Source organism: Armigeres subalbatus, chromosome 2, assembly GCF_024139115.2.
Source record: "Armigeres subalbatus isolate Guangzhou_Male chromosome 2, GZ_Asu_2, whole genome shotgun sequence".
NCBI classification, from domain to species: Eukaryota; Metazoa; Arthropoda; class Insecta; order Diptera; family Culicidae; genus Armigeres; species Armigeres subalbatus.
In genome coordinates this window covers 417,207,033-417,227,426 of record NC_085140.1, presented here as the reverse complement: position 1 = coordinate 417,227,426, position 20,394 = coordinate 417,207,033, and the positions used below count along the sequence as shown (strand labels likewise).

Genomic DNA, 20,394 nt, shown 5'->3' with positions numbered 1-20,394 from the left:
TATGACTGTGTCCTTTTTCCGGCTCGTTGCTCATTGTCGGTTGGCAGGATGAATGGCTCGAAGGATTGCGCGCTCGAAGCGAACGCCGCCGCCGTGTCGTCGGGAAGGGAAATCCTCAGAGCGCAGGGTGAGCAAGCAGAGGGATGTTTTTCCCTTTTTATGCTCGGTGCCTTTTTCCAGCGCTGCTGTTGCTGCCATCGTTGCTTCCTTTGCGCCTTTCTCAGTGTGTGCTGTATGTGCTATGATTATGCGCAAATTCGGTACAGCTTGCAGGCTTTGTTCGTATGTGTGCGAAAGTGGTTATTGAAGGAAGCATAGCAGGAGAAGGTTACGATCTGAGGGCTCTAGCAGTCACCGTTCAAAAGCTCAAAAAACATCGAACAGCGAGGATCGTGCGCTCTCGTTCGCTCTCGCGTAACAGACCATAGAGGATTTGCATTTCGCCTCATCGATATCCTGTGGATAACGAAAGGACTGACCGAGATTTACTGGAGCACTATCAGCGGGATTGTTGTTTGCTCAGACCAGTTTCAGCTGTCGAACCGGTTGCATTCTCGGTAGCCATTTGTCCGCGCCTCACATCACGGATACGGAACAGTGAACTTGTGCTTGGACGATGAAAATAGCAGCGTGTTTTAGTTGAGTGCTTTTCTGTTGTGTGTGGATCCTGAGCTGCAAGACTGCTCTTAAGTGGTCTGACAAATATATCTACCCATCTCTACATGAAATACACAGCGCACGCACTGGATAACACAGAGTGTTGGAGCGAAGTGGATAAAGGCATCACAGTTCAGAGTGTGAAAACCCTACCAGCCTCTTGAAATCTTGTAATCAATTGAATTAATTTCCCCAAACCGGAGTTTCGCCACCCGCATTTGGCACCTTCCGGAGAACATCTTGAACCAGAGACGAGTGGTGTTGAGTTTGTTGAGTGTGCTTCTGCCCCGTATATATGAACAAACGGTGTACATGTGCGAACTAAATACCGGCGGATGACTCCGGCAGAAGAAGGAAACTTTTAATTTAAGTGCTATTTGGTGTTGTGAGTTTCAATTAAAGCCCGAGCAGTCTCGTGTGGGGCTAGCTGCAGTCGATTCTAATCTAGCAGCACCGATAAAAGGATCGCACCCGAAGTTGCTCGAGAGGCAGCACTTGATCAACGCCATCGCCAGCGGGCCACCGACAGGGCAACATGGTTTATTTCGTAAGTATCTTTGATTGCGTGATTTGTTTGAATTGTTTGTGGAAGAAAATTATTTTGAGCTAGCAATAAAAATGAAAGATGATGTTCTATTTCAATTAACAACGAATAACATAAAAAAAACAGAGCATCTGATGTACTCGGTAGGTTCTATTATGTTATCGTGTGGAGGATCTTATCTCTTGTACACAATATTCTTTTTTTGGGTCTGCTATTTTTTAGCCAATATTATAGTATTAATGCAATTGAGAATAATCTTGCTCAGTATTGTTATGTAGGACACCTTCCATGATTCTATTTACTTTTTCAGCGCTAAGCTCTTTTTGTCCGAATCCAATATAGAACCTTTCCAAAATATTCCCATTATTTTAATAGGAAATAAACGTTGAACATTTTCTATTCTAGAATTCTTCTCAAAATGCTTTTGAATAATCCAACATAACTTAATAAATTGATAAGAAAGAATAATGATTACGTTGGTCTAACTATGAATGTTTTAATTAGCGTGAAATATTATTTTGAACTGTTTTTACATGTTACTGACTTGTTGTTGTACTACTTGTTGTTTTTTAATTTATCAAGGAAGTTGAGTCCTTTCGCTTCCGAATGGAATCAATTTAGCAGTAATCATTTTTCGATTTTATATGATACAGCCTTTGAAATAAAAAATGTGCCAATTACTACAAAAATTAAATTCTAAACAATTTCGAAGCTGCCAACTCGATGATTTGTAAGCAGAAGATATGATTCACTTTCAAATAATTTTGTTCATAACTAATATGCGATAATTTTATTTTCCTTAACATATTACATGACATAGATACAGACAAGAAAGACTTAATTCTTTTTCATATATTTGTATCAGTTTTATAGCTTGATGGTATGTGCTATAATTATGTGGAAGTTTTTCTATCTGTGTGAATGAGCTGATTCAGAAACAGCAATCTGAAATCAATAAAACTGGAGTCGGTTTTTACATAAAGTTCAGAAACCAGTGAAAATACGTAAAAACTGCGTAGAACCAACTCAATTAGCTCATTACGCAACGAAGCACCGACTACCGGTTATTCATCATGGATTTTTAAGGAAATTTTAATTATATGCGATGAAAATATTATCAATACAAGGTAATTTTATCTGTTCATTATAACAAATTTATTTATTTATTACAAAAGCAAATTATGCCATATTGTAAAATATTATCTACGTTTATGTGACAGTCCTTTTAAATAGCTTTCAATGTTTTCTATGTTCCTTCTCTGTCGACTCATGTAATATTGACTGTAATTGACTAGATATCTCTCCATATTTCTTTTAAACATTTTTTGGAAAATCTGTAAAAGAGCTCGGATTTGACATGTAGGGGAGCGTCCACAAATTACGTAACGCTTAGAAGGAAGAGGTGGTGTTGAGCGAAGTGTGACGATCCATACAAAATTTTCAGATGTTTCAGACAAAAAGTGTGACATAGGGGGGAGGGGGGTTGAAAATGTCCAATTTTTGCGTTTCGTAATTAATAGATCTTGTATGAAATTAGAAAATTAGTTGGAAAGTATCGTTTTGACTCAAAAGCCAAACAGTTTCATGTTTCGAACAATCATAACATGGAGATTAATCTGAAATATTTTGTTATTATGGTATAAAAAAACAACTTTTTTTCAACAGGCTTACAGATCAGAGACATTATAATTGCACAAAGTTGAAATACCGTTGAAATTATGCATTTTTAAGTACCGTCAAACGGGGTGACTTGCAACACTTGGGTTTTCCACAAGTTTTTGTTTTTTTTACAATGAAAATATACCCAAACATCGACCTATGTCATCACGCATCCCTAGTTTACATTGTATTTGCTGTGTCTAGTTGGTATTGAGGTGAAAATATAACTCACTGTTGTTTTTTGTATTATTTTATGAAACTGTTTCGTTAATTGAAAGTTGAACGTCGAAAATCGTAAGTTCGTGTAGCAAGTTGAAAATAATTTCACCAAAATCGATCCCCTCTCCAGTTACAGTACCTAATTAGGTATGTTATTTCGCAAAAACTATAAAATAATAAAATTGTTTGTTTTTGAAATATCAACTTTTTTTGAAAATTGTTTCTGTGCAACAGCTGTTACACGATACTTTATTTTTCAAAAACTGCTGATACAGTTTTTAAACATTTTTTTTCAAACTAGCATTGATTTTATGTTACAGAATTCCATTATCATGCCGCGAAACTACAAGAAACCTGCAGGAAGTCGCATGTATGCTAATTTTGCAAAGAAAACTTTGATGAAGGCAGCGGTAGATGTTAAAAAACAAATTGTTTGTCCCTAACAAAAATTTTAAATTATCCCAATACAGAAAACAGTAAAACTAAGACTTACGGTGGTCAAACAGTGTTGAATCTCCAAGAAGATCCAACACTTGTGGATGATTTACTGCTTGCTGCGGAAATACCTTTTCAAAATAATGATCTTACCATAATTTGGTAATTTGGATGGAGGGGAAAGAAAGGAAACCCGTTTTAAAAACAGCTATCCAGGGAATGGTGATGGTGCACACCATTCTTAAACCCACATAAAGCACTTTCAAACCGATGACCTAAAAATATCAATCGAACCGTTGAAATCGTAATAAAAATCGGAATATGGGGAGGGGGATCCCTCAAGTAAGGCCCCTGCATTGCCAGTGGTGAAGAATGACCCAGGATGAAAAATCACTATGATTAAGTTGTTCTAAAACATGTTATGATTGAATTCGATGAAGTGTTGCAAGTCACCCCGCAGTAGGGGTGGCTTGTAACACCCATCATTTTGATATTATTTTCATAATTTTATTATTGTTATATGTCTGATTATACATCTAATCACTAATATTAGAACACATTAAAAGTAAGTAAAGTGAAATGAATAAATCCTTTTAATTCAGAATTATTGAGATAGAAACTTGAAAAGTGTTCCAAGTCACTCCGTTTAACGGTATTCCAAAAATGATTGAAAGTGCATGTTCAGAACTTGAATCAATGTTTTCGAAAATTGAAGCAATTTTTGCTATGCGTATTCGGAATTTGGGACAAAGTTTGACAAAATAAGATCATTCAGTATTGATACACCCGATTCTTTTTTTTACACGGGGGATGCGTTCCGTGTAAAAAAAATGTTTTCAGTTCAAATTTCGGAAAACATGTAAAAAAAGTTTTATGATTTCTAGACGAATAATGCAAAATGGAGCAACTTTGCAAAAAATTTAGTATGGGTTTTTTTTCCAAGGCTGTGTAAAAAAAATCCGTGTAAAAACAGAATCGGATGTAGTTACATACAATAAAGTATGATTATCAAGCGCTTTGAAAGTTTTATTCTTTCGCTGCACGAAGGAAACAATTGATCTATTAAAATATCTATTCTAATTCATGTGCCAGAAAGACCCTCGTAATGCAAAATGTTCGTACGTGTGAATCAAAATGGTATTCGTTCTTGTCAAAAAGACAATTACGATGGATTCCAATAATGGGTGCCATAATGGCCGTCTTAGTTCTCATCTCGTATTTTTGACGGTAATTTAATAAATGAAAATTGTTTCATGATGCAGCGAGGCAATAATGTTATTTTTTTTTTGTTTTTGCCTGTCGTTTGCTTTTGCAGATTTGTGTACCCGAAGACTAGTTTTGGAACTGGTTTCTATCCTACCGTAATCTGAAAAAGTGACGTATGCGCCAATTTACAACATGCATGTATTCTATTTTTCTGTTGAAGAGCTCGACGAATACTACTCGTTAACACCATTTTTGGAAAATGGCGTATACGTCACCTTTTCAGATTACGGCAGTATCGGGATCCACCTTATTTGTACATATTAGGTACGATAATGTCCATCTGTTTTGCGCTCGTAAGATCGTGCGTATAAAAAAAAAATAAGGTACGGTGGGGTAGGTTTTTTTTAACTTGATTGAAGTGATTTTGTTTATTAATTGGGTAAGTGAAAAATTGCAAATATTTCAATAATGCAGCATAGAATTAATTAGTTTCACTTCAGAACCATACATGGCCATTTAAATCAATGCGTTGAATGAGTAAAACATGAAATGATAAACGCGAATAACAAACGAAAGTAAAAGTTTATTATTCTGCCAAGCTTATCTTTCGCACAAGTTGTTTCGCTTGTCAATAAATAAGAATATTTTTTATTTTGGTTTTCAAAACATTTATGTAGGTATTTATAAGTTGGTTTTCTCTTTAGTTTGAATTCCAACTACAAAAATATTTACACCCGATTCTTTTTTTACACGGGGGATGCGTTCCGTGTAAAAATAGTTTTCAGTTCAAAATTTGAAAATCCATGTAAAAATAGTTTTATGATTTCTCGACGAGTTTTGCAAAAATTTTGTGTGGGATTTTTTTTACACGGCCGTGTAAAAAAAATCCGTGTAAAAACAGAATCGGGTGTATATGAATAAATAACACAAGTCTTGAAAAAAAATATTTTATTTTTTAGACTGATTTTGCTGAAAATGGTGAAAATTTCTCGACACTGAATGCATTTCTATGTTTTTTTTTTCAAACACAAACACAGTTAGTATATAAACAACAATGTTCTATTTAGTCGAAATTTAGTCGAAAACTTATGTCGTTTTCGGTTATTGCTGGGTCGAACCTAGTTCTGCACCGGATCCGCTCTAACTGCTGTCAAAACGTTCGGTTATTCGTTCAGGTTGGATCGCGATCCGCACCAGATCCGACCCAAAATGAATGAGGTTCGCTCTGCCGATTTATCGAGATCCAACCTAGGTTCACCAATACATTCGAACACAAACTGTCAAACTGGTGTTTATGTTTACGCTAAAGGAAAATGAAAACGTAAAAGACACGGATGGGTATTTGATTTTGTTTGTTTCATTTGTTAAATTTATCAATTTTGTTGCTGTTTTCCACGCAAAAATGGATTACACTGGATTTTGTTTTTACACGATTTATATTTTTTCAATTTTGCCCTCATCCTAAATGTTTAATGCATAACGCATATCATGTGATTTTTCTTTGATTTATCCTGGATTTTTTGAAACATGTTGCGAAGAGTTTGGTGGTAAATTGAAGTCACACGATCAAAAACACGAGCGAAAAAAAATCGTGTAAAAACAAAATCCTGTGTATTTTAATTTTGTGCTGTCTTCAAGCTTCTCTGATGGTGAATCGCATTCCGATATCGACATATTTTTCGCAGATGGTAGCTCCACTATAAACAAAATGAGGGTTGAAAATTTTGTCGATAAATAACGAAATGTGATTTATAAAATGCAGTGACGAGAAGGTAGCTGCTATTTATTCACTATTACATTGTGTATTCGAACATATACTTCAGGTATAATTGCTCTATCAATGGGGAAATATCGTACCAGAGTATCTGCCGCTATGAAGTTATTTATACCAAAATGTTCATACCATTATTTTATTCATTATTGCAGTTCTGTGCATAATTTGTTCAAGGTTACGGATTTGAAGAACATAAACATAATGTATTAACCCTGACATTAACCATTTATAAGGCTTTGGCAACTATATTGACATGAACAAATTTATTTTATTTATTTATAAATGATTATTCATAAATATATTCAAATGTTTATTTAGGAACAGTTTTTATACGAATTTAATTTTTGAGTGGAAGAAGGATTTTTACTTGTAATTCATTAAAAAACCGACAAAGACATATTTTATCTCATTGATATTTATTATGTTGAATCTCCTGTTTAGATTATGTAGTGAAAAATGATTTGCCTCTCTTGTATATTTGGTTTTTGCAGTTCTGACGAAATCACAATTTATCCCAAAGAGTCCCCTCTTGGGGGAAAAATAGCAACAAAAAAAAAATACAAAAAGCAAAATAGAATGCTGTTCAACTCTTGTGCGATCTGATTATTTGTTTTAAAATAAAAGGCCCCAAATCTCAATTGCTTTCATATTTTTTTGTTCTGTTCCATTTCAATGACATAATTGATAATTCAAATCTACTGTAACACAATCACTGTTATCCAAAAAGCCATATAAAATCAGCATAATAGTTTATCGGGAAACACGGATTGGCATAAATTTCACGGCAATCCACATTGCCGTCGTCATTCATCACAAGCTCCTAATCATATTAATTTATTGATGGATTAATAGTCATTTTAGTCATTAAACAATTAACAGAAGAAACGTCTGATTTCCCCCATAATTCATAAAACAAGAAAAAAAGAACACTAATAACAAAATTCAGTATTTAAAATATGTCTGTTTCTGCCAGCTGATAAAAGTGCGAATTGAAAACAAAACAGATGATAGGGATTAAGTTCTCACTAATACCATCATACTGACTCGATCCCGATTCGTTTTTCGTTCGGTTATTCAGAGTCGGGGTCGGACCTGACCCAGGTTTAAAACCGAAAACGACATTAGCCATTTGATATTGAAGACTCTTCTACTGAACTGCCGTGAATCGCATATTTGTCCCATCTTTTCTGGGTTTCCTATTCATATGGGACAAATATGCGATTCACGGTTGTGAAGTCCTAGGTGGATTATTAATTAAGCACAACGCTGATGATACCAGGTTTGATGAATATTTCAAGGAATTTTGTTTTGCATGCACAAAGCAACATTATCACCAAGTTTTGTTATCTTATAACCTGAAATGGAAAGAAATGTTGGACACAAAATTGTCAAGAAATGTTAGTTTTTGTTATTATATCGTTTCCATTAATTGTAGATTTTTGTTTGGAAAGATTTTTTTTTTAATTTTTTTTTTTTTTTTTTTTTTTGTCCTGATTTTTGTGGAAGCTAACAGAGAAGTTTTTTTTGTTTTATTTTAATTTGCTATTTTTCTGCCATTTTCAAGTGCTCAAAATCGTTTGATTTCTTTAAATTATTTCCCTCATTCAATTAATTATTCTCTTTAATTTGTGCTCTTTGAATTATTATTATTTTTGAATTTACCATAGAGAAATGTGGAAAGGCATGGTCCATTCACAGTCGTTGTTTTATGGCCAACATTGATGAAGAGTGGACTAAACAATCTATCTATAAACTGCCGTTAACCGCAAGTCGAGCACATCTGTATATGGACGCGGCAGTAAAGGAATCTGTGATGCAACTGTTACCGATAAGCTATGATAAAGGGCCTAATTCTTGATTCAGCAATTAGAATCAAATAAGTTTTGCAGAGCCGTTTATGATTTCAATTTTCGGCCAAATGCAATTTGAGAAAACCATAATCTTGATTATCATAGCTAGAAATGTTTTGTTAAGTAGATATAGAATAGAGTTTCAATTCTATACTTACTTATATGTCGCACTTTATGTATATTTCTACAGAAAACTAAATTCAAGAAACGATTCAAGATTTCCGGACAGTTATCCACGTAATATATTTGAGTTTCGTCAGTTTTCCGGATAAACTGACACGATTGATCAAAGCGACGATGGATCGGGTGATGTGCGTAGTTCGAGTTTCAGGGGCATTCTCGAGTCCCTTCGAAACCCGCAGAGGGTTACGGCAAGGTGATGGTCTTTCGTGTTTGCTATTCAACATCGCTTTGGAAGGGGTAATACGAAGAGCAGGGATTAACACGAGTGGTACAATTTTCAATAAGTCCGTCCAGCTATTTGGTTTCGCCGACGACATAGATATTATGGCACGTAACTTTGAGAAGATGGAGGAAGCCTACATCAGACTGAAGAGGGAAGCTAAGCGGATCGGACTTATCATCAACACGTCGAAGACGAAGTACATGATAGGCAGAGGTTCAAGAGAAGACAGTGTGAGCCACCCACCGCGAGTTTGCATTGGTGGTGACGAAATCGAGGTGGTAGAAGAATTTGTGTACTTGGGCTCACTGGTGACTGCCGAAAATGACACCAGCAGAGAAATTCGGAGACGCATAGTGGCTGGAAATCGTACGTACTTTGGACTCCGCAAGACGCTCCGATCGAATAGAGTTCGCCGCCGTACCAAACTGACAATCTACAAAACGCTAATTAGACCGGTAGTCCTCTACGGACACGAGACCTGGACGATGCTCGTGGAGGACCAACGCGCACTTGGAGTTTTCGAAAGGAAAGTGCTGCGTACCATCTATGGTGGGGTGCAGATGGCGGACGGTACGTGGAGGAGGCGAATGAACCACGAATTGCATCAGCTGTTGGGAGAACCATCCATCGTTCACACCGCGAAAATCGGACGACTGCGATGGGCCGGGCACGTAGCCAGAATGTCGGACAGTAACCCGGTGAAAATGGTTCTCGACAACGATCCGACGGGCACAAGAAGGCGAGGTGCGCAGCGGGCAAGGTGGATCGATCAGGTGGAAGATGACTTGCGGACCCTCCGTAGACTGCGTGGTTGGCGACGTGTAGCCATGGACCGAGCCGAATGGAGAAGACTCTTACATACCGCACAGGCCACTTCGGCCTTAGTCTGAATAAATAAAAATAATTCGTCAGTTTTCAAGATGATTTTGGAGAATCGCTGTTGGACCAAAAGTCAGATACAAACGATGGAATCTGGAGGATTGGATAGTTTCAAATATGGTGAGTCCGTTCCATGTTTGCTTGTACAAAACTTATTTTACTAAATACGGGCTAGGTGCAAAGATGTATATTTATGATGTATGTCAATGTCATTGACATAAGTGCTTCCCGTTTCTCTACGACAACAGCGCGTTAATTAAAAAAAAAAAACTTCACTCTCGTCTAACACGGAAAGGTAAAATAACAAGTAGTGGACGCCCTAGTAGTGGAATTTTGCACTTCCCCTTTGGCAGGTTCTCCCTATGAAATTTCATACAAAAATGTTTATATTATGCTGTAATAATGCAAATATGAGTGTTCACTGCGAAAAAAAATCTATATATAGTATATCTGTCGCCTTTATAAATTTTTGCAATAGCTCCACCCTAAAATAATCGGCATGGACCCACACATAAATAAAAATAATTGCTCATTCGGGTCCACACCTAAAATTTATTTAGATATTGATTTTATAAGTAGTTTGCACGGAGAATAATTTTGTGCGTGTAAGTAAAATCTATGGATCCTCGCCATTAAATATGTGTGGATCTTTAGTAGTGTAGGGTCCAAATACTATTGGTCATTTTACCCTAATCAGCACAAAATTAAATTAAGTTGTTCAAAATGTGTTTAATATTGAGTTCTTTCAACAAATTACTATTTGTTCACCTGAAATTACCCATATTTGATGTCGTTTGTGTATCTCTCTCTAACTCTCGCGAGAATCATAACTTCAACAAAAATTAGCACGGGCACAATAATCGGTCGACTTCTCTCAAGACCTCTCCAATGTAAATTTAAAACGATATTAACAATTATGTGTCCAACCTTCGAGAGCTAATAGTTTCCAAATTTACATTCACTACTATACCATCATAAATAGCGTCTTCGTTCTTGTCATTATTGATTGATAGAGTTATGAATCGCGTTGCACACTATTTCCACTAGCAAAAGCACTCCATTCTTTGCTCTAAGCTCATTTTCCCCCTTCTAGTTTTGAGTGCTCACAGTAACAGTTATAACAGATTCAGCCCTAGATCACAATATATATTTATTCTGGCCTTTGCTTCTATTTTGACTATCACTTTTGTCAACTATCTTCCTCGCTTTCCATTTTGTTAGTAGAAAATGCATTTTAGACATAGATAATTCTTTGAAGAGTGGTTGAAAAAATGTTAGTACTTATTAGGTTGGTAAAAAATAGATCATATATGCAGATTGTTCGCGAGAATCAGAAGCTTTTGATCTGCTTGTGCGGTCGATATGTGAATAGATTTTATTAATAACAATGCTGTACTTGAAAACATGCCTCAGAGACGTTTAAGTATTTAGGAGTATCAACTTTTCTGTCGGAATTGAGTGAAAATGGATCATGTTTGCTTGTTGCTTGAATGACAAATGTTCAGCATTCATAGGTCACATACAGTCGTGATTTATTTAGTGGGCAGAACGATCGGCCGGTCATCACAAAATTTGTTCTGCTTTGTGCGGTTAGCAGAACGATCGACCGATCATCGAAATGTTGTTCTGCTTTGTGCGGGTGAGTGCATTAATTAGAAAGTGAAGGTTCAGTTCGCGTCAGTAAGCAGAACGATCGGCCTGTCATCGAAAATGTTGTTCTGCTTTGTGCGGTTAGCAGAGAGATCGGCTGGTCATCGACAATTTTGTTCTGCTTAGTGCGGACGGTAATTAAAATAATTAATGTTCGTTCGATTATGTTTTGAATTGATCAAACTACACGCTATACACGGCATACCGTTTACCAAAACGAACCCTGTCTCAATACCTACCCCATATATCCAACATCCCAGTGATTTCTCGTGGAAGTGCAGATGACTCGTCGGCTTCTATCAAAGCGAGTATCACGTCAACAATTTCCTACCTTTTCCTCAATTGACCTGCATTCGGACACGGCCGGCGCTGGTATTGCTTATTTTTGGGTCACCAGTTCTTACACATTGAAGATGATGTTAGTCCCAAACTTCATCTGTTGGTTCTCTGTGTAATTACAGCTGACCTGGCAATAACGGAGTAGCAACCGTGGGCGGTCAATCATGCTCATGCTCATGCTTATATCGTTTCCATTAATTGTAGGTTTTTGTTTGGAAAAGTGAATTACCGATAATTAGCACTGACTACGCTCGAGCAATTCGTCCGAAAAGAGCAAGTGAATTGGGGTATACCACCCAGAAAGTGAGTACCAAAAACACCGCGTCTGACAGTCGATTCAGTCTCATGCGTTCAATGTAGTTACGTCCTTATGATCCTATGCGCGAGAAATGTTTTGTTGAAGAGGATCACAGTTGAAGGTATGTGAATGCAGCTAGACGGCTTACGCCGTTAACTGTATGAAGTCGTGGCTCTTAACAGATATTGATATTGGCAGATATTGAAAAAAGTGTTGTTAAAATTTTCATGGTAACTTTGAAGCTTCCCTATAAAATGTGGAATTCAAGAAAGATTACAATTAGTTGTTCCTTTCGTGAAAATGAACTTAAAGTTTGATTACAGAATATTGTGGAGTGAGTTTACTTTTACACCCGTCTGTGTACTGGGGTCGTCAGCTCGAGTCATATCCTTGTATCTTAAGGCACATTTCTTTCAGATGCTGTACACATGAAAATAAACTCTGTAAATAATGAAATAATGAAAATAAGTTTTTAAATATAGTCCACGTTGGAGACATTGTGAAAAATAGGCATTTAAGTTTGATTTACAATTGAAACCCACTCTTGTACCGTTGTTAAACCTGGTTGGAATAGACATGATGTCATCAATAGGTTGAAAGAGTTTCAAATGAATGTACGTTCAAAAAAAGTTTATCCAATATATCTTTTTTAGCAGAAAACCTTGAGAAGCATTTGAATCATCTTTTTCCCTAGTCCATTTCTCCGAGAAAATATTCAAAGATTGTTTCAATTAAATTTGATGGAGATTCCTGGATATTCGTTATTCAATTAAATCAACTTAATGAAAACGTTTTAGATAAGAAAGCAATTAAACGCAAATTTTTACAACTGTACGGGTTATTTGGGGATGAATTTTTGTTGTAACATTTCCTTTAAGAAGAACAAAGAAAAACAATTTCGGAAATTGATGTTCTGCAATGCCAGACAATATTAAATACTCGTCCTACTCGGCTGGCATTGTACAAATAAAGGCTCTCCAAAACCTAGGCGATTTCTTCGCGCGACGGTGACAACTAGTTCTATTCTATCGCCACGATTCTATCACTGAGTCGCTACATGCTAAATTCAATTTACGCTTCCATACCAACGACGACAACTGCAATCGCCAAATTCATTAATTGTTTTGGGATTTTTCATCAAACTGTCTTTATTAAAAGATGCGCTCCAAAATATCTTTTTTTATCTGTTGCGTTTATTTAACAGGCTCTAGCATGTATAACACTTAATGGAGCCGAGACTCTTCAGAATATCCTAAATATCTAGAAACTTCTGGGGATTAATCATCAAACTGTGTTTGAAATGACGGTTTTGGCAGATTTTGTTCTATTATTGTCAGGGGGTTTTCTATAACCAATTATGCTCAAATTTGGCCTAAAAATTCTTTGCATATCAAAGAATATTGTGACCGAATTTCATAAAATTTGGTCAACAAAACCCCCTCTGACAATAATAGAACAAAACCCTGCCAAAGCCGTAATTTTCCCTATCTAGAATCAATATTTTTTGTGTTTTTATTTTCCGATCGCAAAAATGACAACAAAAAAACATTATGCACCGTGAGATAGTTTATGATCATTATTTCTCCTCCCAAATGGCTAACTGTAAATTTTTATTAGGTTCCGGCCGTTTAAAAAAGAAGTTTCCCTGACTGTATCAAAAAATTCTCGAATTAACACCTTGCTGCAAACTATTTCTGCTAAGACAGGAATGTCTTTAGCAGTTTAACAGATCATCCTACCCGCTAAAAATCATTTACTCATTAATGGGTAGTTCTTTTCTGCCTTCTTTTTCTCTCTGCTGAAAAAATTACCCCTTTTGGAAGAAAGCCAGAAAGAGATAGTAAGGAAAAAGTTGCCATTAATGAGTAAACGATTTTTACCGGGTACTTTACCAAAGTCCAGTGAAATCTATTTTAAGTGTATACTGTCCTTGAGCACAGCCGAGCCCTAGCAAACATGATTTTTGCCGAGATATCTGTCAAAATTGCTGAAAATTAGCAAACAATTTGCCGAAACCCAGCTAACAAACCTTATTTTTTTAAGGGATATCAGATTTTTATGTTGCTGGGCACACGGCTGTGCGGATTTTGCCGAGCTGCAGAAATGAAAATGGAGTGTGCACGACAATTCCTAAAACATCCTAAAACAATTAAACCATGTTTGTTAACCTTCATAAAAATGTATTTTATGTGGTATTAAGTTTCCTCTTTAAATAAAGGCAGAAGGCAGATGGAAAAAACTCACTTCTATAAAAAAAATCATTCCTGCCATCCTAACGGAATTATCAAATCTATACTTTCAATCTAATTCTTTCTTAAATATTTTCATATTATGAACTTCGTTCAACTTCACCCAGAAGCAAATCACTCATCTCATTAATCAAAGAGGATGAAGATGTTCTAGTGAGCGCTTCATTGTTTCCGCCGTTTTCATATTACGGATTTTCGTTTGACATTGTGTTATTATGAATTAATTTTATTGACCCCGGTTTTATGAAATGCATGTTGCAAAACAACAAAGAACTTAATTGTCCTACCACAAAATATTTGTTAAACAATGAATAATGGAATCCCTTAAATATTATTAGAAAAAGAGGCGTGTGCCATGCGTCAATTGTTTTCAACCTTTATATATTGCCCAAACATTTCATTTAATAGAATTATGCGATACGTGACATTCCAACAAACAACAATATTTCCCAGATATGTTTGTTGATTGCCGAGGCTTAAAAAAGTTGAAATATAATCCCCTCGTATCCCGTACGAGTTTTTCATTCCATTTGAATTGCAACCCTTCGTCCTCTTATTAATATGAATAGCCTCAATTGATTCTCAATGCTCTCCAATCATTAAGGTGGCACCCAGCGGCGCCTAGTTTCAATTCAAAATCACTCGAATGACCTGCCCCGCTTTTCTGCTTCCCCATATGCAAAACAAAAATCTCACATCTTCCCTTTTCGTTCTCCTCTTTTTCTGCCAACAGAGTCCACGTGGTATGCAGCCGCCGTGTAGCCCACCAGGATTGCCGATCACATCCAAAAGCCCAACCATGGAGTCAGCGAACAACAACACCAATATCGATCCGGTCGAGCCGGTTGACCAGAAGCCGATCAAAATGCAACGGACCAACGGAGGAGCGTTAAAGTTCTCCATAGCCAACATTATGGGCCGAGACGACGATGGAGACCGAGAGGAAGATACGGAACCGCGAAGAAAAGAACGGCCAGCGCCGCCAGAAAGTCCACCGTCAGCTGGGTCCAGTCCCAGCTACGAACAAATGAGTGTAAACGAATCAGCTTTCAAAAAATACGTACCTAGTTCCATGCATCAATTTGTGGTCAACCGCCACCAAGATCTACTAAGTCAATATCCTTTGCTTTACTATCCGGGTCAATTAATGTGTGCCGCCGCCGCTGCGCAGTACGCAGCACTTGCCCAGCATCCGGTTTCGTTATTGAATGGATCTTCTTTACCATCAGTAGCCAGTTCCAGCAGTGGCAGTGGCCCGTCGGCTTTGCATGCCTATGCACCGACGGCAAATGCTCTGCGAAACTTAGAGGCTTCTTCAATGTCACCACCACAGCACACTCTCAGTCATCACAAGAAAGTTAATCTAAACTCATCAACGTCCTCATCCGCGTCATCCAGTGATTTAAACAATTCAACCAATTCAACGAACTCGACCAATGCAGTCTCGGCTGCAGCCCTCGCTAAGCAGAAGACATTTGCTTGTCCTGAGTGCGGCAAAGTGTTCAATGCTCATTACAACCTCACCCGACATATGCCAGTCCACACTGGTGCTCGTCCTTTTATCTGTAAAATCTGCGGCAAAGGTTTCCGTCAGGCATCGACACTGTGCCGACACAAGATCATTCACACGGCGGAGAAACCACATAAATGTCAAACCTGCGGAAAAGCATTCAATCGCTCCTCAACGCTGAACACCCACACTCGTATTCACGCCGGTTACAAACCATACGTCTGTGAATACTGTGGAAAGGGCTTCCATCAGAAGGGAAACTATAAAAACCACAAGCTGACACACAGCGGAGACAAGGCCTACAAATGTACCATTTGCAACAAAGCATTTCATCAGATCTATAATCTAACCTTTCATATGCACACCCACAACGATAAGAAACCTTTCACGTGCAAAATCTGCGCCAAAGGTTTCTGCCGTAACTTCGACCTTAAGAAGCACATGCGAAAGTTGCACGATGTCAGCGTCAGCTCCAGCTTGAAACGCCAGCATCATCACCACCTCCACCACCATCAGCAACAGCAACAATCTTCACAGCATGCTTCGGACCACTCCCCACACAACTCAGCAGCCTGGCCAGGAGGACCCTCCTCTTCGGCCACCAGTTCCCTGGCAGCCCTATCAGCCTCACCGCTCTCCACACTGTCCAACCTACACCACTCGGCGGTAGCTGCGGCAGCGCTGCGATCCGGAGACTACACTAGCCCGTTCCTGATGCCGAATGCACGCGCAGCTCGGCTGGATGCTCCCTTCATCGGAAAGGTCTTCTGACAGAAGTACTACCAGCATACCTTCGGCGGTGGTCATCTACATCCGCCGCCGCCGGGTCAGCCGCCAGCCGGAATGATCCAACAACCTGCGTCACCGCAGTCGCAACAGCCGCACCAGTTGACCGCTAGCTTGACCAAAAGCATTCTGATCAACTAACCGGGGACCATTTCCGTGAATTTTTCTCTCGGTTTTCCTTCGTCGGAAAATTTATCACTACGAGAAGAAATTTACAACTAGGGAGAAAACAGTGCAATATGTGTAAATGTAATAACATTAGAGGCTTTCAATGGTGAGGCTGGAATTCGAGCAAAGATGCAAATCAACGAAGAACATTTTTTCAAAGTTGAGCCAGTGATTTGAGTGAGTGATCAACGTTAAAGTAAGAATTAAATGCTAAGGATGTGGAAAAATCGCGACAAACCCACGCAGACAGTGATCGTTTAAACTTATTCCATCGTCTAGATGTGTAATTATTAGTAGGGTAATTGGGCGAAAACGGTGAAACCATGTCGACACAACTCTAATGCAACTTATGCAGCAAACAAATCAATTGTATCACAGATATAGAAGCTAGGAGTAAGGTTAGAAAAAACGATTAAAGACGAATTTATTTGTAAACTTTAAACATTTTAAAACGGATTCTAGAAATATGTGTAATAGAATGTTTCCATCCTTATAAGAAATATACTATAATCGAAATTAAAAAGTTGTGGTTTGAAAATTATTTTATTGATGACATCTTCTGAAAACACCAGTGAAGCAAGGTAGCATAAATTCATGATATATAAACTTTAAAAAAAGATCTGAGCCTACGGGATACCGCCTGAATATAGCCTTCGGACGAAAGAATGATACCCTTAATGATTAAACTTACAAAAAAATTGAATAAGAATCACCTATTATTGAATTTTTTAGCCAAAATATATGGCTAAAGTGTTGTTTAGTCAGACTATTGGCTTTGTACGTAAATAACGTTAGTTAACTTAAAAATGCAAATTTCCGATATTTCTCACATTTCTGTGCAATCTTCAAGTACGATTAGCACCGCCCAATCATCGATTGATTTGAAAATAATTTTCTCAGAGCATCAGGGTTTCAAATAGAATGGTATAACAACAATGCAACTATTCAATTTTTTTTTTCCCAAAAATCACTTTTACCATTACTCCTTATGTCTGAAACTCAATTTGAGCATATATTCAACATGTGAAAGATTTAGACAAGCTCGGTGGTTCAGTGGCTACCGCTTCTGCCTAATAAGCAGGAGATCGTGGGTTAAATTCCAGGCTCATTCCTTTCCTACTTTGTACTTCTATCTTATGGGCTGTCCATATAAACCACGTAGACTCATTGTTCTAATTTTCAAACTCCTCTCGCCACTAGCAGACTTTTGTAGACTTTTCAGAAAAAAACCCTCCCCCCTCTCGAAGTCTACGTAGATTTTTCCAAATTATACAAAAATGTATATGTACTGTGCGTTACAAAATAATGTGGAGATCAATCATGGGTTAAGTAGATGAACTGCTACTGGAATTCATCTCATGGCTCCAATATTCATTTCATCAAAAACTAAGCAATGGAAAACAATTTCATTCGTTTCTTATTTTTACTTAGTGAGCCCAGTAAGCGTCAAAATTGGTGCTGTATTTTTTTTTCGCGATGAGATGAATATATGTTTAGTGACATGAAGATTGGGCCCTCCTTAGCCGTGCGGTAAGACACGCGGCTACAAAGCAAGACCAAGCTGAGGGTGGCTGGGTTCGATTCCCGGTGCCGGTCTAGGCAATTTTCGGATTGGAAATTGTCTCGACTTCCCTGGGCATAAAAGTATCATCGTGCTAGCCTCATGATATACGAATGCAAAAATGGTAACCTGGCTTAGAAACCTCGCAGTTAATAACTGTGGAAGTGCTTAATGAACACTAAGCTGCGAGGCGGCTCTGTCCCAGTGTGGGGATGTAATGCCAATAAGAAGAAGACATGAAGATTGAGACAGTTTCCCTAATATAGTTATCAAATTTCGAATAAAGCGAAATCAAACTAAACAAATTCAACAGAACAAAAATTAGTTTAAAACAGAATCAAATTGAATCCTCTGTCCACAGCTGCAGAAACTGGAATTCTCGAAGTCAACTTATGGAATCTGTTGGATTCGAGTCCTCCCAGAAGTGTGAGTCACCGACGTCGACATTTTTGCAATGGTGCGTCGCTGTTTAAAATCTGTGACGCTACAGACCTATTCAAATTTGTATAAGTCCGATGAAATTTCAAGGAAAATTTCAAAAAGTTTTAAGTAAGTTTTAAGTTGTAATTCAAGAAATTTTTTCATGGAAATTTCGTAGAATTGATTGATTGAATTCGATTGATTACCATAAAACTTGATACTTCAAAGAACTCTCCGTGAAAATTTTAATGCTTTCCTCGTAAATTTCTTGCACTAGAGCAGTTCGAATAAAAATAAGAAGAAGACACACAACGATGTTAACTTTGACAGATCCTACAGCACGGCATAGGAAGATAATTTCAAAATGCTTATAATAAATTCTGAACAAATTGTAATTAAAATCTGATTAATGTACGATACGTCAAAGTTAACACCGTCGTGTGTCTTCTTCTTATTTTTACTTGGATTCGTCTATATCTATATATCTATATATCTATATCTATATATCTTCTTCTCTTATATATAAAAATGAAATGGTCTGTGTTCGTATCCGCATAACTCGAAAACGGCTCGATGGATTTTTTTCATTTCTTCAGCAGAAACATTCGTTATAGTTTCCGACGGGTTTATATGACATTTCCTAATGCGAAAATTACGAGTAAAGTTGAGCAAATCGTGAAAAACTAAAATTAAGAACCGTATGGAAATTTCGCATGGGTAGTTCGCCTACTATGCCGGTTCGACTAGTACTGTTGAAATTTCGAAGAACTTCCGGTAAAAAAAAAAGAATTTTCGTGGAAATTCTGAATAATTATCCGTTCAAATATAAAGAATTTCCTAATAAAGTCCAAAAGTTATCCCTATAAAGGAATATATTTCTTCAAAATTTTCAAATACATACAAATTTGGTCATTCCGAAATATTTCCTGTAAAATTTCAGAATAATTACCCACGCTATTTTTAATTTATTTTGTGGAAACTCAAAATATTCCATAGAAATTTCTGAGAATTTCCGTAGACATTTTGTAACAATTAACTCTGGAAATTTTCCAACTCCTTTCTAAAGAAATCGTTTGCAATCCCGGCAAGAAATGGTCTTGAATTTTTTTGGAAAATAATCCCGGAAACTCGTTACTAGGAAGCCAAAATAGTGTTCTGATTGTTTATGTTGACTTTTTGTTCAATATTTTAAGAGGTCAGAAAAATATATTAAGCTCTTTTAGTGGAATGTATTAAACCGTCTAAGACGAATTAAGTACTGTCCATTTAATTCCACCAGTTAAAGTAGGCAAATAAGATTAGATTAGGTACCTAGCGTAGTATAAATAGTGTAAGTTGCGATTGTTGTCTTCAAGTCGAGTCAAGTACGAGACACTGAAGACGACCACACAGTTGTGGTCGAAATACGTATCTGCAAAGATAACGAAAATTAACTGGTGGAATTAAATGGACAATACTTAATTCTCGGGTACTTATTCAAAAGGACGTATGTGATTTTGTAAACAAAGATTCAAACGTCGATTGATCCAATCTGATAGCACTCCCACGCAAACCATCACCACAGACAGATAGGGGAAGCCTTCGGCTACCTGTTGGTGGTGTTAGTTTGCGTGTGAGTGCCATCAGATTGGACATATCGACGTTTGAATTTTTGTTTACAAAATCACATACGTCCTTTTGAATAAGTATCCGAGAATTCGTCTTTTAGACGGTATTAAGAGGTGCTGTAAAAAGAAAAGTACATAGGGGAAAAGACGGATTTGGCAGGATTTGTTCTATTATTG

At 37.3% G+C, this 20,394-nt stretch overlaps 1 protein-coding gene across 1 annotated transcript; it reads left to right on the top strand.

Annotated features, from left to right (window-relative positions):
- The first annotated feature begins 376 nt into the window (after positions 1-376).
- On the top strand, positions 377-17,152 carry LOC134217703 (fez family zinc finger protein erm). The gene is made up of 2 exons (XM_062696513.1): positions 377-1,204; positions 14,899-17,152. The coding sequence occupies exons 1-2, from the start codon at positions 1,193-1,195 to the stop codon at positions 16,444-16,446; spliced, it is 1,560 nt and encodes a 519-aa protein (XP_062552497.1). The 5' UTR covers positions 377-1,192; the 3' UTR covers positions 16,447-17,152.
- Positions 17,153-20,394: the final 3,242 nt, after the last annotated feature.